The following is a 23,210-nucleotide window of genomic DNA, read 5'->3' on the forward strand; positions in this document are numbered from 1 at the left end:
ATCAAGTTAGAGAGGTGGAGGAAAAACTGGGAAGAGAAATGAGAGAGATAAAAGAAAAGCATGAAAAGCAGGTCAACACCTTGCTAAAGGAGACCCAAAAACATGCTGAAGAAAATAACACCTTGAAAAATAGGCTAACTCAATTGGCAAAAGAGGTTCAAAAAGCCAATGAGGAGAAGAATACTTTCAAAAGCAGAATTAGCCAAATGGAAAAGGAGGTTCAAAAGCTCACTGAAGAAAACAGTTCTTTAAAAATTAGAATGGAACAGATGTAGGCTAATGACTTTATGAAAAACCAAGAAATCACAAAACAAAACCAAAAGAATGAAAAAAAATGGAAGATAATGTGAAATATCTCATTGGAAAAACAACTGACCTGGAAAACAGATCCAGGAGAGACAATTTAAAAATTATGGGCCTACCTGAAAGCCAGGATCAAAAAAAAAGCCTAGACATCATCTTTCATGAAATTATCAAGGAAAACTGCCCTGAGATTCTAGAACCAGAGGGCAAAATAAGTATTCAGGGAATCCACTGATCATCTCCTGAAAGAGATCCAAAAAGAGAAACTCCTAGGAACATTGTGGCCAAATTCCAGAGTTCCCTGGTCAAGGAGAAAATATTGCAAGCAGCTAGAAAGAAACAATTCAAGTACTGTGGAAATACAATCAGGATAACACAAGATCTAGCAGCTTCTACATTAAGGGATCGAAGGGCATGGAATAGGATATTCCAGAAGTCAAAGGAACTAGGACTAAAACCAGGAAACATCTACCCAGCAAAACTGAGTATAATACTTCAGGGGAAAAAATGGTCTTTCAATGAAATCAAGGACTTTCAAGCATTCTTGATGAAAAGACCAGAGCTGAAAAGAAAATTTGACTTTTAAACACAAGAATCAAGAGAAGCATGAAAAGGTAAACAGCAAAGAGAAGTCATAAGGGACTTACCAAAGTTGAACTGCTTACATTCCTACATGGAAAGACAATATTTGTAACTCTTGAAACTTTTCAGTATCTGGGTAGTGGGTGGGATTACACACACACACACACACACACACACACACAGTACAAAGTGAATTGAATAGGATGGGATCATATCTTAAAAAATGAAATTAAGCAGTGAGAGAAATATATTGGGAGGAGAAAGGGAGAAATGGAATGGGGCAAATTATCTCTCATAAAAGAGGCAAGCAAAAGACTTTTTAGTGGAGGGAAAAAAGGGGAGGTGAGAGAAAAATATGAAGTTTACTCATCACATTCCAATAAAGGAAGGAATAAAATGCACACTCATTTTCGTATGAAAATTTATCTTATAATATAGGAAAGTGGGGGAGAAGGGGATAAACAGGGTTGGGGGGGATGATGGAAGGGAGGGCAATGGGAGGAGGGAGCAATTTGAAGTCAACACTCTTGGGGAGGGACAGCATCAAAAGAGAGAATAGAAGCAATGGGGGGCAGGATAGGATGGAGGGAAATATAGTTAGTCTTACACAACATGACTATTATGGAAGTCATTTGCAAAACTACACAGATATGGTCTATATTGAATTGCTTCCCTTCCCAAAGGCAATGGGTGGGGAGGGAGGGATGAAGAGAAGTTGGAACTCAACGTTTTAGGAACAACTGTCGAGTTCTGTTCTTGCTACTAGGAAATGAGAAATACAGGTAATGGAGTATAGAAAGTTATCTGGCCCTACAGGACAAAAGAAAAGATGGGGACAAGGGAAGGGAGGGATGATTGAAGAGAGGGCAGATTGGTAATAGGGGCAATTAGAATTCTCGGTGTTTTGGGGTGGGGAGAGGGGACAAATGGGGAGAAAATTTGGAACCCAAAATTTTGTGAAAATGAATGTTAAAAGTTAAATAAATAAATTTAAAAAAATAAAAATGAGAAAAAGAAATATTTAGACAAATTAACATGATAATAATATTTAGTCAGTATGAATATTTGGGTAATATAGCTATGAGTTTATGTTCAGGTGTTTTATAATATGGTACATAGGTTAATCCTGATTTCTAATAGGCTTTACCAAACTTTTCACTGTTTCTTCAGAATCTGTGTATTAACTTTCTGTCTAATTATATGCTACTGGGTCAATAATAGCAGGTGTGTGAAAAATTACAAAAATCAGTCAACCAATAAATTTTTATTAAGCACCTACTATGTGCCAGGCACTATGCTAAATGCTGAACTTACAAATAAAGGCAAGAACCAGTCCCTCCCCTTAAGAAGCCCATAGTCTAATGGGGAAGACAATGTACAAGCAATATGTACAAAGGAACAGTACACACCATGAAATGGGAATAATCAACAGAAAGAAGGTACTTGAATTAAGACGGACTGGGAAAGGCTTCCTGTAGAAGGTGGGATTTTAGCTGGAATTTGAAAGAATCTAGGAAAGCCAAGAGGCAGAAATAAGAAGGGAGTGCAATTCAGGCATGGGAGACAGTCAGTACAAATTCCCCAAGTCAAGAGATAGAATAGCTTGATTGAGGAATACTAAGGAGGTCAGTGTCACTGGAGAGAAAAGTATATGGGGGATTCTAAATTGTAAGAAGGTTGGAAAGGTAAGGAGTAAAGGCAATAGGTTATGAAGGGCTTTGAACATCAAAAAAAAAGATTTTATATCTGATTCTTATTGTTTTTTCATTTTTTTAAAATTTATTTTTAACACAGTTTATAACAGATAAAGCAATTCAGACTTTTGGTCAGGTGATACCTTCTTTTTAAAGCATTTACAATATGGACCACAAAAGAATTTTTTTTTTTAAAACATTAACCAACTGAGACACAGATAACATTTATGTTGCTAACTTCACAAGCTCTTGACCTAATTGTCTCCACAGTATTACTAAGAACAAAAGGACCCTAACTTAAGGTTGTTGGTCTAAAGTCCTATGCCTAATAGCTTAACTTTAGACAACCTCAGATGTTCCCCTATCCATAATCTATAATTTAATAGATCTGGTATTAAGCTTACAAACCTTTCGACTATAGGAAATTGCCACCAATATAGCAGGGACAATTGCAGGAATACAATATCTCCCCAACTTCATGTCAATTCCAGGCAGGATTAGATTATCCACTTGCATTTAGTCAGGCTTAAAGTCTGCCAGGTGTCAGTGGGAAAATTGAGTCAGGAGAATCCCACCTCAGCCCAGGCTGAAAAGCCGCTCTCTCACCCTTCCCTTGAGATCACCTATGCAGTTTATACCAGCATCTCATCAGCTTACTGGCATCATGTATTGGAGGCTCAGAGCACCTTTCTTGCTACCCATACCTGGAATTAGACTCAGAAGAACATTCACTTAATAATTCCATAGCATCTAAAAATGGCAAGTTCCAATAACCAGGTTTCAAATATGATTATAGTTTCACTTTGGCTAAGGAACATCTTTTGAGGCAAGTCTTAAGTGGCTTACATATCTTTTTATACATGTTCTAGTTCCTGGTTAAATGGCAATCGTAAAATCAAATTTATCATTAAAACCTTGACTTTTCCATCAGTGCCAAATTTTGTCAGAGGTTACCTTCCTCTAGGAAATTTAGACTGAAATTCTTTTCTCCAAACTAAAGATGTCATTGATTTATTGTTTTAATACTAATTGCTTTTATCTCACTTTGTAACATGTCCAATTTTTCTCCCCATCACTCCCCTCCCCCTGCTTCCTAATATCTTGTATTCTGATTATGCCTTCCCTCAATGTACCCTTCCCTCCATCACACCCCACCCCACTCCTATCCCCATCTTCTCTCTTTTCTTGCAGGGCAGGATAAATTTCCATACCCCTATCTCTGTATTTCTTATTTCCTGATTATATGCAATAAAAATTCTCAACATTCGTTTCTAATACTTTAAATTCCAACTTCTCTCCCTCCCCCTCTCCCTCCCCAGCCCCAGTGAGAAGGGAAGCAATTCAATACAGAATAAATATGTGTTGTTTTGCAAAAGACTTCCATAGTAATCATGTTGTGTAATACTAATAATATTGCCCTTTGACCTACCCTATCCCCCCTTACTTTTTCCCCCTACAACTGACCTTGTCCCTTCCCAAAAGTGTTTATTTCTAGTGACTCCCTTCTCCCATTTGCCCTCCCTTCTCACATTCCCCTCGCTCCACTTGTCGCCTCCTCTCCTACTTTCCTGTGGTGTATATAAATTTTCATATCAAATTTAGTGAGCATGTTATTCCTTCCTTCAACCACACATGGGGAGAGTAGCTTTATTTCCCCCGCCCCTTCTCCCTTATCTTCTCCAGTGAATAAGATTTTTCTTATCTCTTTTATGAGTTACAGCCTACCCCATTTCACTACTCCCTTTCTCTTCCCAGAATTTTCCTCCTTCACCCCTTAATTTTTATTTTATTTTATTTTAGTGTGTGTGGATATCATCTCCTCTGATATAACACACCCTATACTCTCTATCTATCTATGTGTATGTGTGTATGTACAATCTCTCCAACTACCCAAATACTGAGAATAGATTCAAGAGTTAAAAATATTTTCCTTCCATGTAGTAATGTAAACAGTGCAGCTTTAGAGAGTCTTTTATGATTTTTCTTTTCTGTTTACCTTTTCACGTTTCTCTTGATTCTTGTCTTGGGAAGTCAACTTTTTAAATACAGATCTGGTCTTTTCCTGAACATGAAATCTTGAAATTTGTCTATATCACTGAATGACCATTTTTTCCCTTGAAGTATTATATTCAGATTTGCTGGGTAGGTGATTCTTGGTTTCAGTCCCAGTTCCTTTGACTTCTGAAATATCCCACTCCAAGCCCTTCGATCCCTTAATGTTGAAGCTGTCAGATCCTGTGTTATCCTGATTGTATTTCCACTGTACTCAAATTGTTTCTTTCTAGCTGCTTGCAGTATTTTCTCCTTGATCTGGGAACTCTAAAATTTGGCCATAATATTCCTAGGAGTTTCTCTGTTCGGGTTTCTTTCAGGAGGTGAACAATGAATTCTTTCAATATCCATTTTGCCCTCTGTTTCTATAACATCAGGGCAGTTTTCCTTGCTAATTTCATGGAAGATAATGTCTAGGCTCTTTTTTTGATCATGGCTTTCAAGTAGTCCCATAATTTTTAAATTATTTCTCCTGGATCTATTTTCCAGGTCAGTTGTTTTTCCAATGAGTTGTTTCACCTTATCTTCTATTTTTTCAAATTTTTGATTTTATTTACTAACTTCTTGGTTTAACTCATAGTCATTCATTTCCCTGGGCTCAATTCTCTCTTGCAACGAATTATTTTGTTGTGAGCTTTTGAACCTTCTCCTCCATTTGGCTAATTCTGCTTTTTAAAGCCTCCTTCTCCTCATTGGCTTTTTGGACCTCTTTTTCCAATTAAGTTAGCCTCTTTTTAAAGCTCCTATTTTCCTCAGCGTTTTTTTGGTTTTCCTTTAGTAAGCTGCTAACTCGTTTTTTAAGGTCTTCTATTGCCTGAGCCAAGTTTAAGTCCCCTTTCAAGGCAGGGCCTTTGACTTCCTCTGACAGTATGCCTTGTTCTTCCTCATCTGAAAGGATGGGGGGAGACACCTTTTCCCCAAGAAAGTAATCTTCTATGGTCTTATGTTTTTTTCCCCCTTTCTGGCCATTTTCCTGGCCAGTTACTTGACTTCTAAATTTCTTCTCCACAACCACCTCGCCTCCAGTTCTGCCCAGCCAGCACTTGGGGGCTGAGATTCAAATGCTGCTCCCAAGTCTCCAGGGCTTTCAGTGGAGGTGGGGCTGTTATTCAGTGGGAGATTAAGATCAGCTGCTCAGGTGGGGGCAGGGCCAACACACAGGGCTCAGTTTCCTCAGGGGCTTTATGATGAGACCTTCAATAATGGGCGTGGGCCACTGCTTGCTTTGGGAGCCCTTATCTGCCACTGCCTCCACTGCTGCCCCCTGAGGGGGCCTGAGTTATGGGGACACCCCGCTACCCTCTTGGCCAGCCGAAAAGATGCTCTCACTGACCTTTGGTGCCTGTGGGTTGAGGGATCTGCACTGCCTCTGGAGATTCTGCCCCTAAAGCCTGCTCGGATCTGCTCCTCTCAGTGCTGTGGTCAAGGCAGGGCTGGGCTCTGCTCCAGGTCTGGTGTGCAACAAACCTTTCCTGTTGATTTTTCAGGTCTCTCTGGAACAGAAATCTCCTCCATTCCATTGTTCTGTGGCTTCTGCTGCTCTAGAATTTGTTGAGAGTCTTCTTTATAGGTATTTTATGGGCTGTAGGGTAAGAGCTAAGTATCTGTGTATCTTCCTACTCTGTCATCTTGGCTCCTTCCCCCTTTATATCTGATTCTTGAGGTGACAGGGAGCCACTGGAGTTTTCTGAGTAGGGACGGTGGTGGTGGTGACATGGGCAGACTTGTGCTTTAGGGAAAAAACTCTGGCAGATAAATGGAGGATAGACTGGACTGGGGAGTGACTGCTGGCAAGCACACAAATCAGAAGGCTATTGCAATAGTCCAGGTGTGAGGAGATGGGAAGCTTACACTACGGTGGTAGAAGTATCAGATGTATCTGCTATTCTGCCAGGTTTCAGCTCCATGGAACAAGATGTCCCTCTCAGATTAAATCTTCACCTCTAATCTTGTGACCAAGTATCTAACTCAAGCCTTGATTGACATTACCTCCCTCAGTCTCCTCTCTTCTCTGACTGGAGTACTGAAGGGTGGAGTACCAAAATCCTTCAAATGCCATCCTTTGTAGAGGGCAGAAACTAGACTTTTAGGCTCACTCCCCTGTGCATTTGCTGCTCTGCCTGGTTTCAGCTCCACAGAACAATGTGCCTTTGTGCCAGGTACCCCCATAGTCTTCACTTCCACCTTCTCCCTTATTTTGTATATTGCCTTCCCCTACTAGACTGTAAATTCCTTAAGGGCAGAGAATGTCTTTTTATTAATTGTATCCTCAGCATTTAGTACAGTGTCTGACACATAGGAGGAATTTAATAAATGTTTATTGGATTGAATTAGAGGAGGTATATTCTAGAGAAGAGTAAGATTATTTTATTTTTGAAGATGAACGAGATACAGGCATGTTTGTAAGCAGTAGGGAAGTAGCCATGAGATAGGGAGAGACTAAGAATAAGTAAGAGGGGGCAATCTGGAGGAGACGAGATGGAATGGGATCACTTGTATAGGCAGAAGAGTTTGTCTTAGCCAGGAGAAGGATCACCTCTTCATGTGAGACAGGGGTAAAGATGAAGACAGTGGCAGAAGGTACTTGAGTGATATCAGATAAAGAAGAGGAAACTCTCTGCAAATGGCCTCATTTCTTTTCTTCATTATAATATGAAGCAAAGTTCTCAGCAGAAAGGGTCGAGGGAGGGAGAGCCATGAAACACTTGAGGAGGGATGAGAAGGTTTGCAAGAATCAGTGTGGTGAGTGGGAGAGTATGTCAATTAGGGAGGTATAGAAGGACTGCCTAGCAGTAAATGAAGGCTCACTTGAGGTTATGGAACATAAATTTGTAGTGGATTCAGTCAGAATGGTTGTGTGATTTTCTCCAATTTCATTTAATAGCATGTGTGTGGGAATGAGAATGGAAGTAGATGATGGTGGAAGCGATCCAAAGCTGAAGCGGAGTAGGGTAAAATCTGTCATATTATAAGTGGGAAATGGACTCAGGAGAAGAGGATAATGTAGAGTTGAATTGGCTCACCAAAGGAGCAAAATGGGGAAATGAAGAATGTGGTTACTGCAAGGATGATGGCCTGGAAGAAAACTGAGGAGTAGAGGGATTGGAGGTCATAGTGTGGATGAACATCAAGGTTTGGTATTGGAAGGTAGACAGTGTGATGAAAAGCCAATAGACTGTAATTAAATAAGGAAATTTCATAATCTTTGAATGTGGAGGCAGTGCATCTGAAGATGATGACCGGATCAAGGGTTTCTTGTGTGTGGCTAAGGATGGGGGAGCAGGAGAGGAGTAGCTTGTAGGAAAGAAGTAGGTTGAGGAACTAGGCGGTTGTGGTGTTTGAGGAAGTATCAGTATGTATGCTGAAGTCCCCTAGTATGAAGGTAGGATTTAGGGAGGAGAGAACAGGAACTGAACTCACTGCGGGAGGAATGGAAAGGGACTGGGGGTCTGCAGAAAACAGCGGTAGCTGTTTTAATTGGGTTTTAATTGGGTGACAGATGTGAATATTATGGATGCTTCAAACGAGGAGAGGTTACTGAGTTTTGACGGTAGGAAGCAAACCTAGAACTGACAAATGAGGAGAAACAAAAAATGGTAATAGTATGGATAACTACAAGAACTACATTCTAACTTGAAAATTCTGTTGCTTATGAAGACACCAGTAATTCATGTGGAAATTAGGCAGAAATACATTTATATGGCTTTATTATCTCTAGTAGTGGTCCCAAGGAAAATTCTAATGGAGATAACTGCTTTGTGAAATACCGATTACCATCCATTATTGTTGTTGTGCTGAAATATTGATTACCATCCACTATAGTAATGTATAAAAAGCTAAAATGTATAGTTTTTCTTAGGATATTTCATTAGCAATTTTAAGTGTATGTATATCATCAATCAATTCAAAAAGTTATAAATAAATGCTATTAGTATTTAACTAACTTGCCTGAATAAATAAAACTAATATGCACTGAATTTACCTTTGCTGTAGTCGTCTTTTAGCTGTTGTGGGAACATTTGCACCATAACCATAGGAAAACAGAACTCGTTCTGCCTCCTCTTCATTTTCAACTATAAAATAGTAAAAACATGCTAATTAGCACATTAGTTTTCCAAAAAGTGTGACAAAAGTAAAGAGTAATAACACTGTGATATACAATGTAGAAATGTAGAAAACATGAAAAATATTCATATATATTTTCACTATATATAAATGGGAACTTCCTTTTGGTACATGCTAGAATGCATTAGGTTTATTTTTAAAATGTTTAGGTAATATCACAGAGATGGTACATCACAGTTCGATGCTAGTTCAGTTATTTTAGCGATGGCAAACATTTTAATTGCAATTTATGTGGTAAAAAGCATGTTAAGATATAATGATCATTCCATCATGTCTCTTTCATATAAGAAAAATATTTTTATTTAGAGATATTCATGATTTCTTCAGGAAGACAGCATTACCTGAACATATATTAAGAAAATTACAAATTCACAGAGGGGACTGGACTGATACAGAAATAGAACCATATAACCCTAAATTTGTATTAGCAGCAATGTTTAAAATATGTCATAAACAAATCCATTTATCTCTTAAGCTTTGTTACTGCTGTTAAATGAAGGATATATGCTCAAGCCAAAAGAGTTATAAATGAAAGCAATATTAAAAAGTAATTTGGTATGTTGAGTCTTACAACTAAAAATGTTTAACCAAAGAATATACAAAACATAAGGATTGGTTACGCCATCATGATTTGATATATTTCTATATTTTTATATATTTCTGACATAGACGTACAGAGAACTTATAACAACTGTCCACTACCTCAAACTTTAAAAAGGAAAGTATTCTCAAAATAGTTTTAGATAAAGTTTATACAACAATGCACAATGAATTAAGGCAGAATATATTAACACTATTGTTATTTTACCAAGAAAATACATATATATATATGTATATGAACTGATTAATCTTTCACTGATCATTGTGACAAATACAAGGAAGACTCAGAATGAAACTAGTACTAAACTGAAGGCTGGAGTTCAATCTATGTTGAGAAGGCTAAAATAATAGTATCATAGAATCTGAGATTTTAAAAGAATCTGAGTGATCATCTAATTCAATTTGTATGTGAATTTATATCCCTCCTGTAACACTGCCAACAACTAGACACACAGCTTTCTCTTGAAGATCTCAATGATAGGGAAACCCATTACTCCATCATGTGCCCATTCTATTTCTGAACAGCTCTAATAGAGATGGGAAGTCTTTCTAAGATTTGCCTCTGAAACTTTCATCCATTGTTCTTTATTTTACTCTTTGGTGCTAGACACAAGTCAAGCACCATTCTATTTCAGAATGAGAATCAGAGAATTTCATAGTTATAAGGGACTTCAATGGCCAGGAGTATAATTTAAACCCCAAAGAGAATGCCTAACTACAACATAACCAATAAGTGATCATCCAGTTCTTGCCGAAGAGATTCGCTGGCACCAGAGGCGAAATCTCTGGTAGAACCCATTCCACTTTAGGATTGCTCCAATTGTTAATCATTTTTTCCTGATAGCAAACCTAAATCTGTCTCTTTGAAAATCCTATCCATTCCTCCCAGTTCTGACTTTTAGGGGCTGAATGGAAGAAGTCTAATCCCTCTTCTATATGATATTACTTTTCAAGATCTTGAAGACAGGTATTATGTCCCCTCTGAGTTTTCTGTAGGCTAAACATTTCCAGTTCCTTCACCTGTTTCTCATATGGTATGAATTTGAAGGCCTTTTGTTATACTGTAGCTAATCAATGTTCTTAGAATGGCAACCAGTCTTGATACTTTGTGATTGGAAGCACTTTCTGTCCCGTAACTGTGACTCAAAACTGGACAATAGGTAATGGAGTTGTCAAAATGGTGACCAGTCCTATTCCTAGTGCCCATACATGGGTACCCTTCAATCTCTTTCTTAACAGTTGTTCAATCCTCTTACCCTTCTCTAGGCAGTAACAGCTCCTGAAAATGCTGCTGTCACCACCTCCAACGCCCAAAGCTATTGTTGCCCTTGAATTGCATTCCTAGCCAGTCCCCACCCCAGGGTCACAGGCTTCTCCTTCTGATTTCCCAAATTGTCCTGGGAATGAAAAATGTCTCACCTTGACTTTTTGATGGCTATGCCACTTCAGAATTTAACTTGATGTGTTATCTTAAAGTTGTTTGGAGAGAAATGTTGGGAGAATTTGGCTAGAATGCTCCCTTTTACTCTGCCATCTTAGTACCACTACTTTTGGGAAATTTCAGAGCTCCTTGAATGACACTAAACTTCTTGCCAAAAGAAAAACCTATCTTTTTGCTATTAATATTCTACCAATGTGATATGTAATTGTGAAATATGGAAAAACAGGACAACAGAATCATATGACCAGTTTGGGCAGGGTGCCCCACACAATAAATGAGGAAAAAAAAAATAGGAGTAAAAAAGGTGCCATTTGTGAAATGCATGATAGAAAAAGATAGGCTGGTCACAGGATGCAGAGAACAATGTGGAGGAATAGACTGTGCCCTCCACAGGCAGGTGTCGCACAGACTGTGAAATTTTAGGGTGACACTTTAGAGATCCCTGTCCTAGATCACTATCTTCTGGGGAGGGACCTACATAGCTCAATGGGGTTACTGAAGATGGAAAGGTCATAATGCAGAGTGCTGACAAGAGGTGATCTACTGGAGAAAGAAATGGCAAAACACTCCAGCAGTATCTTTGCCAGGAAAACCCTATGAATAGTATTCAAATGTTAAAAGATATAGTATAAGAATGGCATGCTGTTGTCCACAGGGTCACGAAAAGTCAGACACTATTGAACAGCTAAACAACTTTGGTAACCCCTAGAGGGCAGCTAGGTGGCACAGTGGAGTCAGGTGCCTGGAGTCAAGCGGACTCATCTTTTTGAGTTCAAATTTGACCTCAAACACTTACAAGCTGAGTGACCTGGGCAAGTCCCTTAACCCATTTGCCTCATTTGCCTTATCTGTAAAATGATCTGGAGAAGGAAATGGCAAACCACTCCAGCATCTTTGCCAAGAAAACCCTCAATGGGGTCACAAAGATGTAAGATACAACTGAAAGAACTGAACCGAGTTCTTTCCCCACGAGGGAATTTTCAACTCCAAAACAGAGCTGATAGGTGATACAAAGGTCCTTGTGGACCTTGTCTCACCAGAGGGGTAGGCTTCTTGGATAATTAGTATTGCTGAGTTTCTTTCTGGCAATCAAAAGGTAGTATGGTAATTATAGAGTGACTGTCAGTAACAGTCGGTCAGTTAGCATTTATTAAATCCCTACTACGCCTTAGGAACCGTGTGTGCTAAGCACTGGGGAAACAATGAAAGGCAAAAACCAAATAATTCCTGTTCTCAAGGTGCTATCAGTCTAATAGGGGAGACAATATGCAAATATGCATAAACAAGATACATACAGAATAAACTGAGGGTAGTTTCAGAGGGAAGACTTAAGATTAAGAAGGTGAGAAGGTGAGACTGAGCTAAGACCTAGAGGAAGCCAAGGAAGCCAGGAGGCAGAGATGAAGAGGCATGTGGGACGGTGAAAATGCTCTGAGGTGATTTCTGGGTCATATGAGCAACAAGATGCAGGACTAGGCATATTTTCTGATCATCATGACCTCTAAAACTTTTCCACAACAGGAACTATGCACCAAAGATAAAGCAAATTCAGCTGTCTCCATGGTCTAGGACACCTAGAATACAAAAGAAGATTTAACTAGAGTTTCCATCCTACCCCCCAAAAGCCCTGAAAAGATGTTTATTGACCTCAAGTTCATTTAGCACCCCTCTGCTCACATCTCTTGCCATTGGCAGTGAGGGCACGAGCAGATCCAAGGACACAAGATAACAAATGTGTCCCCAGACCCTAGTCTCCCCTCTCCTTTTCAATGCCAGGTTACAGTCATTTTATTTGGATGCAACAGACACCTGCAACAGAGCCAGGTGGTCTCTCAGAAGTCCCTCAGAAGCAAAAGCCTGCCAGAGGCCACAAACCCATGCATCAGCATTTCAGTGCTCTCAACTTTTGTTGCCAGGATGGACAACTCTGTAGCACCAGCAGAGCTAGAGCTGAGGCAAACAACTTTGTAGCACCAGCACTGAAAAGCTCTGAACATTGGTACCAGGACAAAGAACTAAGAAAAGAGCGAGCAGGACAGGACAACAGGAGAGTATGCTGTGCTTGGAGGGGCTGTACAGCACTCCACTAAGCCTGAGAGGAAAGAGTACAACACCCAGATCCAAAATCACTTAGGGCAGAGACCTAGGCTGCTGAACCATCAAATGTCCTGTGTGGGAAGAGGCTGGGATACTCTGAATCTACCCCCCACAGAAAACATAAATAAAAGGGAGGGACTCAAAAAGTGAGTGACAGGGGGAGAAAAGACTGAAATCACCAAAGATCTCATAAAGAAGAAAACCCAATGATGCTGAGCATAAGTAGATAAATCAAACAGGAAAACAATAACAACAGAAAGAAATATAGTTTCCAGATCTAGTAAATGAGTTCAGACATCTATTAATAAATACTATAAAACAAAGGAAAATGATCCAGTAGTTGATGAGATAGAGGACCCTGTGGAATGTGAGAAGATGGAACTACTATTGAATGGTTCAAAATAGAAATGAGAATTATGAAACAGGGACTACATTACAACATGGGAGGGTACATGAAAGGAAGGGGAGGGGAAGGCAGAAGGGGAATAAAGAAGAGATTTTGAGGTAAATATGAGAAAAATGGCAACCAGTGGAGTGTACACTGTAAAAGACACTAACAGTTATACTAATGGCAGTAATTACTAAGTAATGCAATTAGTAGCACTACTCCAATACATTCACATTGGGGGTATGTGCTATGGAGGTTGTTCATTTAAGCTATAAAGAGATATAGTGAAAACAGAAATAACATTCTTTCAACAACAACAAAAAAATTTGTTAATGATTAAGTAATTATTAAGCATTTCTGATTTGTGTTGGATTTAAAATTATGATCATAACTTACATTTATCTCTCAGTGCACAGTATATAAAGTATTTCCCCCACAGTAACCCTGAGAGAATGGCATTAAGTGCCATCATCCCCACTTTTTGGATGAGAAGTCTATTAAGTGCCAAGGTGAGCCGGAAGCCCAGGCCGTGGGTTTCTGAGAATGCTCTCACCACTAAACAAGTCTGCCTTCTCTATACAAGTAGAAAAGAGGATCATGTCTGAAACACTGAACAGTAATAGAATAGAGCATGGAATTAAATACTAAATCATGATGTACAGAATACAAACATTCAAAGAATTCACAAAAAAATTGGCTAAAGAAAAGGTAGAGTGGAGGGCACAAGATAGAAACAGTAAACAAAAGCAGAAATGAGTATTATGCAATGAGAAGTTCTGCAAGAAAGAGACTATTAGTGGGGAAGAAATGATAAAAAAGGCTTATTCAGCATGGGCAGAATAAAAGACAGGTGGAAGGTTTTAGATTGGAAATAGTAAGAAAAGGAACACTAATGAAGGTCTTTCACCAGTGGAGGAAGATGGATATAGTGTTTAAAAAGAACCATCTGGATGGATGTCTGGTCAATATGGTTATCTAAAAAGAGGATGATTTTCCAGCTCTCATAAATATAGTAATCCATCAAAACCCTAAAATTCACATCATACCAATTGACTGAGAAATTCAATGAAAAACTATGTAGGCACAGCTCATTCTAGTACACTTTGCTTTACTGTGAATTCACATAGTGCTTTTATTTTATTTTATTATTTTTTTCATGAATTAATGAAAATATTTATTAAGCACTTACTATGTGCCAAGCATTGTCCTAAGCATTAAGGATAAAAATCGAAAAACCAAGACAGGTTCAGTTCTCAAAGAGTTCACATAGTAACTGGGTGAGACATCACATAAAGGAAGTTCAGCTGCAGGGGGAATAGAAAAGCTCTGAGAACCTAGTAGTGGCTGGGCAAATATTAAAGCTGATGGGTCCATTATTTGTTTCCTAGGTTAGAGGATAGTGCTGGGGTTCTAGATGGCACAGAGACAGGTCAAATGGTAAAGCCTGGTGGACCACAGGGGATACAGTGTAATGGCAGGTGGTAAAGTCTAGTGGTCCTCCATTTCCCCAAAAGAAATAAGGTGACTCCCATCTTTTCTAAGTGCTATGAGCAATGAAGCAGCTAAGATAGATTCTGTGCCTTGAGAGGAAATTATAATAGATGACCTATAAGTTTCTTTCCAACTCTTTTAGTCTACAAATTTGAATTCTATGAATGCCACCAGACTTCTGAGAAACTAGTTCAGCTACTCCAATCATGTCTAACTTGTATCCTTTTCAGGGGGCAGGACTGTATGGAATTCTTTATTACTGGAAACTGCTGCATGTCAGGGTTTGTTAAATCCCCCCTCCCCAGGATATATGAGGTAGTCATTATTCTTTCCTTTCCAAGGGAGAACAATCTGCCTTTCCACATGGCATATGTAGATCAAGTCCTATCACAACTGCTACTGTATTTTTTCCCTTACAATTCTTCCTGCTAAGTGAACTTTTTAATGCTGATTGAAATATGCTGTCCATTGGGGGGAAGGAGAAAGAAGAGCAGATTGTCTTTGCAAACTATTTGTCAAAATGGGATGAGGTCTGTAGCAGGTTCTCACACAAAAATGTTAATTATGCACTGTTTGAACCTCGACTATACTTACAGCATCATCCATAATAGGTACAATGAAATGGGGAATAGATGGACACAGGTAAATACAAAGTTATTTGTGCACTTAAGGGAAAAGTATTTTTTTGTCCTGAATTTTTTTTCTTTTTTTTTTTTACTGAGATAATATAGTTTAATTAATTGAATCATAATAGTCTGTTCTTCATTGTAGGAAACATGAAAAACTCCAAACAAATTCATCCATGTCTTCCTTCATGTACATAAGACTTAGAAATTCAGGAATTCATGTTTTAATGCAGAAAGTGATTTTTAGGTCAAAAATTGGGACAGGGATGAAGAAAGTTAAGGCAATAAAGAAATAACTAACATCAAGAAAATGTCCTTTTACTATTAAAGAGCATTCTGCAGCATAATCCAGCAAAAGATTCCAGCCTTTCTGTCCAATAATTAGTAAAACCCTAACCTGAGGCTTCAGCCTAGAAATCTTTCATTTTTTTTTTTATTTTTCATTTTTAACAGAGTTCATATCACATAAAACAATTCCAACTTTTGGTCAGGTGATACTTCTTTTAAAGCATTTACAATATAGACCACAAATGAATTTTTTTTTAGCATTAACTAACTGAGACCCAAATAATAACTACGTATGCTAACTTCATAAGCCCTTGACCTAATTGTCTCCACACTATTACTAAGAATTAAAGGACCCTAACTTATTGTTGTTGGTCTAAAGCCCTAAGCCTACTAGCTTAATTTTAGACAACCTTGGATGTTCCTCTACCAACAATCTATAATTTAAAAGATATGGTTGTTCAGTAGCTTACAAACTTTTTGACTACAGGAAATTGCCACTAAGAGTAGGGACATTGCAGGGAAACAATATCTCCCCAACTTCATGTCAATTCCAGGCAGGAGTAGATTGTCCACTTGCATCCAGTCAGGCTTAAAGTCTGCCAGGTGTCAGTGGGGAAAGTGAGGCAGGAGAATCCTACCTCAGCCTAGGCTGAACAGCTGCTCTCCCACCCTTCCCATGAGATCACCTTTTGCAGTTCATACTAGCATCTCACTGGCTTACTGGCATCATGAATTGGAGGCTCAGACCACCTTTCTTGCTATCCATACCTGGAGTTAGACTCAGAAGAACAGTCAGTTATTAGTCCCATAGAATCTTAAAATAGCAAGTTCCAATAACCAGGTTTCAGATATGACTATAATTTCATATTGGCTAAGGAATATCTTTTGAGGCAAGTCTTAAGTGGCTTACATGTCTTTCTATACATGTTCTAGTTCCTGATTAAATAACAATCATAAAATCAAATTTAACATTAAAACCTTAACTTTTCCATCAATGTCAAATTTTACCCAAGGTTACCTATCACTAGGACTTTTATTTTATTTTTACAAATTAAAGGTCTGCGGCAGCCTTGTGTCTACCAAGTCTATCAGCACCATCTTCCAAACAGCATGTGCTCATGTCATGTGTCTGTGTCACATTTAAATAATTTTTGCAATATTTCAATTTTTCATTATTATATTATATATTATATATATAATATATAATATTCCATTATTATTACATATACTCAACAACCAACAGAAGCAAAGTTTTTAATGATGAAAATAATCTTCCTTTGAATTCTCTCAGTGTCTGTATAGTATAACTTATGATTTAATAATTATAGGCTGTTATATTATTCACTGTTATTTCACATATGTTGATTTGCAGATAGAATGGGTTTCCCAAAGAGAGATCTTTCCATCCCCACGCTCTCTTAGGAGAGGAGCTGTGTCCTGTAGGAGCAATCTGGACCTCTCCCTTTGCAGGCAGATGAGTAGTGTGGACTATATATGTCTCTGAGGAAGTCAAGACAACTAAAGAACAAGAGTTACCTTTACTATTTATGGATTCAGGTAAAAACCCTTTGCATCTTCAGTTGGTTTAAATAAAAACTATCACTATACTGTTTTCTTAGCCTAAGTCCCTTTTTTATGCTGCAGTGGGTTCATCTCCCCAAATGACACATGGCTTACACAGACAGGCTAGGGAGGAAATCTGCTTTATTAGAATCCATTTACAAATAATGTACCGATTATAAACAAACATATATTTTCTAAAGCAGTTCAACTATGAGCTATATCTGGAATTACTTTGCTAGCTATTAAAATTGAAGTAGGGTTGAAACTACTTTGTGGCCATTGGGAATCATTTCCCTGAGTTTTCTCTTCCTCTAGTTACTAATTTATATGTGCCCCATAAATATTTCTGGGGTTCAATAAATAATAACAGCATGCATTTATGGAGCATTTATTATATGCTTGGCACCGTGCAGTGCATTATGCTGTATAATTAGTAGAAAATTCTTGAATATGACTTGGTTTAAATTACTGAATTAGTAGAATACAAAGAAAATGACATTTTAAGTAGGAATTTAATATATACTTGTTTGAACAAATTAAATATCATTGTGGTATTAAGAGTATTGGAGTCAAGAAATTGAAATTTAAGAGAAATAGATGTAAACCTGCATACTTACTTTCAAAAATCAACTGCACAAATATGGGATGATGGAAGACTTAGTTTGTCAACAATTTATATGAAAAGATTTGGAGGTATTTAAGCAGAGATTGTATAGACACCTTTAATAATTGCTTTAAATGGGATTTTAAAAAACTATATTGAGGCTGCATCTAATTAATTTATTCAGTAAAAACATTAAATACTTGGCATATGCCTTTGGTACTACTATATACTATATATTACTTTATGTATCTATTATGTGAAGTCTGGGAGAGACAGGAACTTTAGGTAAGACACTGTCTCTGATAGTCATGAATTAAATATATTCTAAGACAAGAGTTCTTATTCTTAACTTTTTTTGTCATGGATCCCTTTGACAGTCTGGTGAAGTCTGGATATTTTCTCAGAATAATGTTTTAAAAAAAGTTTTAGAAGAAAGAAATACTAAATTTCAGCTATAATTTAGTAAAAATAAAGATGTAAACTTTTTCCCATCCTGAGCTCATGGACCCCTTGAAATCTGTCCAGAAATCACAGACTAAAAAGGTCCAAAACACAGATAATGCCAACACATATGGTAAGTGTGTTACACAATTAAAAACCAAATATGTGAAGCACTAGGGGTAAGTAAAGTTGTTATTGAGAGGGTGATCAATAAGTCTCATAGGAAGAGGCAGCATTTGAGCTGGTTTTTAAATGAGGGATAGAAACTTGATAGGTAAAGAGGAGAGAGAACATTTTAGACATGGAAAATTGTGTAAGCAAAGGTAAAGAGAAGAGAGGTCACAGAACCTGCTCTGGGAGCAGCGTTCAGTCTGACTGATTTCTAAGATGCCGTCCAACTCCAATTTCTATGATTCTGTTACATATGTTTTTTAATTCTAATTTTCTTCTTCTAATTGCTCAGAATCAGCATGATTTTGTTACTGAAACAGAAAGGAAATCAAGGTTAAATGTTTAAAGTCGTATTATAGTCCAAGTCTTCAGTTTTTCATATCAGTAAAAGCATATATATAGATATAATATATATTTATATGTATAATATATATATTTATATATATAGTATATATTTATATACATAAAATATATATGTATATTTAATATATATAAAAGCACATGAGACTCTCACTGAAATCAAAGTAACTGCAAATATTCTGGTTATGTGAAACATGAGAAACTTTTAAAAGTAATCTGACAACCTTTCCCTTCATTAACACCAGCCCTCAGATTCAGGTCCTTTCTCCCTCTCTCCTGGGCTACTGAGACAGTCTTCTAACTGGTCTGAGGGATGAGAGGATCATAGATTCTGAGCTAAAAGTCTCATCATTTGTTTCTCTAATCTTTCTCCTTTTCTAATTCATACTGACAGATGTTGTAAGCATTTTTTAAGCACAAGTCTTAGGTAGCTCCCCTGACTACGAAGCCTTCATGGTTCCCTACTGCCTCTGGGAGAAAATGCAAACTCCTGTATTCGTCATTGAAAGCCCTTCACAATCAAATTCCACCCTATCTCTCCAGGTGGCTTACGCATTCCTCCTCCTCATACACTATATATTCCAGCCAAATTGTCCTCCTTGCTTTTTCTTGTACATAATCTCTCACCCTGGTAATACTCTCTCTCCTCTTGACTCCTCCTACAACTCCTAGCTTCCTTCAAGGCAACTCACCTCTTTCAATAGGGATTTCCTGATTTGCTTTAGTAGTTAGTATCCTTCGTGTGAAATCACTTCACTTATTTTGCACATATGTTATATTTACTTATTTATGAACATGTAGCATTCTAGTACAATGTAAACTCCTTGAGGGCAGGCACTGTCTCACTTTTGTATTTGAATAAATGCTTATTGATTTACAAATATTATTCTTACTGTTTTAAATGTCATTTATGAGGAAAACACACTTTCAAAATAGATTTTCCTTGAAAAAATTTCCATGAAAATGTTTTCATTTTGTGTTTAACCACAAATTTGAATAAAACATTGTTTATAGCAAGAATGATAATATTGATAAGGAACAGTTTCTATAATATTATGTAATTGGACAGGGATCTAGTGATGAGCCTAGAGTCCTATGACAATGCTTCCTCATGCCCAGGAATTAACCTTAGGAAAACTATCCCAATATAAACTCTGGCAGGTTCTGCTATGCTGAAAAGGCTTTGGGTATATTCCCAGGGACAGATTGTGTATACCTTGCAAAGACCAACCCAGACAGGTACAAAGTGACTCAAGACAAAGAGGTATGCCACTGGATGATTAATTCTTTAGTTATGGCAACCTGAGAAATAAGGAAAAATACAAAATGGTCCTCAGTCCTGTGTGATTCACTCAAAGCACATATAAAAAAAAAAGGTATCTTGAGGCTATTTTTCAATCCATTAGAATCATTTGTTGTAGAACTGCTTCAGCAACGGACATGACACAGGCCACTTTCTGAACATCCCCTATTGAAAACTTCCATCACCCAAGCTTTTACTCTTGATTTAATTCTATTCCTCCAAAAATACTTTGTTACATGAAACATGGTTAAACCAATTAGGCATAATTGAGAACCTACCAACTATAAAATACAAGCCCTTCAGTTGCTTTATTGAGATGCCTTGAAGTGAAGGCATCTGTGCTCCCTGTGTCAATGAAGACTACCTGTTCCCTACTAATAAGAATGAAGGAGAGCTTAGGGAATGGAATCTTGGTTATATCTTTACCTCCTTGCTCCTACTACCCCATCTTTCTTCCCATGGGTGGTTTTCTTTAGGTCTTGAGCCTTCCCTTTTTTGAGATAAAACTGACTGTAATAAAGGTTCTATTGCTGTATACATTACTGTTGTGTCAGGTTCTTTTGTGAAAGTCCTGTAACTACTGTTAAGGACTGGGAGGGTCCTAACTTCAGTAATGATGATTGCTGTCATGGAAAAACCAGAGTGCTAAGACTCAAACAGATTCTGTCACCTATAGGTATTACCTTAATTTTGGAATAAATGAATCCCAACAATCTTGATATTTTCATCATAAATGAGACTAGAAGACTAAGTCAAGTTACAGATAAAAAGAAGTATGATGGAAAGTTTTTTTTTTCCTTAGAAAGGCATAAATAAGGCACTAAATGAGTCTGTTTTATTGTATGTACAAAAGGAAGAAGAAACATAATTTCCTGGGGACAATTCTTCTTATATTGCTGTGCTCACAAGTGGTATTAAAAAAAAGAACACCATGGAGATAATTGTATGTTTATGGAACCTTATCTGTTGCACAGTTGAGATAATAAAGAGTTTGACTGCAGAACTCTAAAGTCCCTCAAAGTAAAATCAATATATACTTCAATACGTAGTATTGCAGTTAAATGCAAAGTACTGTAATTGAATACAAAAGTTCAATGTAGAGAAAGAAACTAAAAAAATTTTGGAAAACATGGCTGAAGAATAAAAAGGAAAGAAGTAAAAGGTCTATAGACTACACAGATGCTTCATACATCTATAACGAATATTTTCTTCAAAAAGAAGGGTCTGAGGCATTGGGCATGAGGAATACTGAATAACATCACAAAAATGAGACTTACATAATTTAACAGAGTGGAAATGATTGGTTACAAATCAGTAACCACACAAATCATCTAAAAACTAGTAAATTAACTAGTTCTGAATCAATTGTCTGGTGTACAGTGACTTGTTGGCAAGCAAAAGTAAAATCAATACTAGATTAGAACAAAAACAAAAAAGTTAGAGGATGCAATGAAACAGTACCAATGTGACGTATTTAAATCAGTTATGAATACTAAAAAATGGGAAATCTTAAAAAAAATCCAGATTGACATGAAAGATCTAAATTTACTAAAGAAAACTAACAAATGTATATCAGTTATAACAATAAGGCCACTAAAAAAGTCTAGCAAACACCTGATCCAATACACATTTGACTTCTGTGCCTTAGAGAAAGCTTATTGACTCAGTTGAGCTAGATCATCCTGAAATATTTAAGGGAAAAATAGGAAGGACAAAAAATAGATGAAAAACGAAAATGATCTCACAAGACTTCTAGATTAAACTATTTTTCTCCAGCAAGGCCAGAAGATCCATCACAATGAGACTCTATCATGGTCTGCAATGTGCTACAGGAAAAAAAGAAATGACACTAAAGAAAACAATTATGGGAAGAAAAGCTAGACTAGGCCAAGGATACTTAGCAGAAGTATGTACTGTAGATGTCAATGCTGGCACATTGAGGGATTAATTTTTAAAACTTCTGAAAGAGGGGGAAGACACTAAATACTTGGAAAAAAATCACAGACATTATTACTCCCCCCCAAATCATCAAGAAAACATTAGCAACAAGTAACTTGTGGAGCACCTACCTCTGCTGAGGAGGCTGGGGAGCGTCCTTTGGGATCTCCTCTTGGTTTGCTCTTTATAACTTTCTCACATTCACTAGAGTTTTTTTTAATGCGTGTGATTACTCTGTCCAATTACATTGTTGTAGTTATTATATGGTTTTCCTGGCTCTGCTTAATTCACTTTCTTCAGCTCATATAGAACTTTCCATGCTTCTCTGTATTCATCACAAATTTTTTTTAACAGCACAGTAATATTCCATTATGTTCACGCACCACAATTTGAGACGTTCTTATCAATAGCTTCTTTGGGTTACATGCCCAATAATGGATAGGGTTTTGCTTTATTTGCCTAGTTCTAAATTGCTTTCCAAAATGGTGGTACTAATTTTGAGATTCAACAACAATGTATTAGTGTGCCTATCTTTCCATAGAACCTCCAGTAATGATTACTGCCTATTTTTGTCATCTTTGCCAGTTTGTAGGGTATGAAGTGAATGTCAAGATCATTTTGATTTGCATTTATCTTGTTAGTTATTTGATACATTTTAATGTAGTTGTTAATATTTGACTTCGTTTGAGAATTCTTAGTTTATACCTTTGAACCACTTGTTATCTACGAGGGAATGGCTACTGATCACATATATTTGTTAAGTGTTTATGTATCTAGGAAACCAAACCCTCATTGAGGGCTCTGAATGTCAATGAGAGAGACAGACAGACAGACAGAGAGACATAGACAGACAGACATTTTCACACCTGCAATTTAGGAAGATCACCTTGATAGGTAAGTGGAGCTACAACTGAACCATGTTGACTTGAGGGAAGGAGATTAATTAAAATTAATTAAAATTTAAAAGGCTATTTCAGCACTCTAGAGGTAAGGTGATGAGAGCCTCAGGGAAGTTATAATATCAGAGGAGAGAATGAGGAAGTTTACAAGATATGTTACAAAGTAAAATCGACCAGACTTGGGGGTTGGAGGGTAAGGTGGTGAGAAGACTAAGGAATTGAAGACGATAACCTAGGTTGGGGG

General features: G+C 37.4%; 1 protein-coding gene across 3 annotated transcripts in view; it reads right to left on the minus strand.

Moving 5' to 3' along the window:
- Nucleotides 1-23,210, minus strand: part of PIBF1 (progesterone immunomodulatory binding factor 1) — a 331,775-nt gene that overhangs the window by 123,042 nt on the left and 185,523 nt on the right. For all 3 annotated transcript variants that reach the window (XM_072622310.1, XM_072622312.1, XM_072622311.1), the window contains exon 13: nucleotides 8,614-8,704. In XM_072622310.1, the coding sequence (XP_072478411.1) occupies nucleotides 8,614-8,704 (91 nt within the window). The remainder of the gene's footprint in view (nucleotides 1-8,613; nucleotides 8,705-23,210) is intronic.

This window comes from Notamacropus eugenii, chromosome 6, assembly GCF_028372415.1.
Source record: "Notamacropus eugenii isolate mMacEug1 chromosome 6, mMacEug1.pri_v2, whole genome shotgun sequence".
Classification (NCBI taxonomy): Eukaryota; Metazoa; Chordata; class Mammalia; order Diprotodontia; family Macropodidae; genus Notamacropus; species Notamacropus eugenii.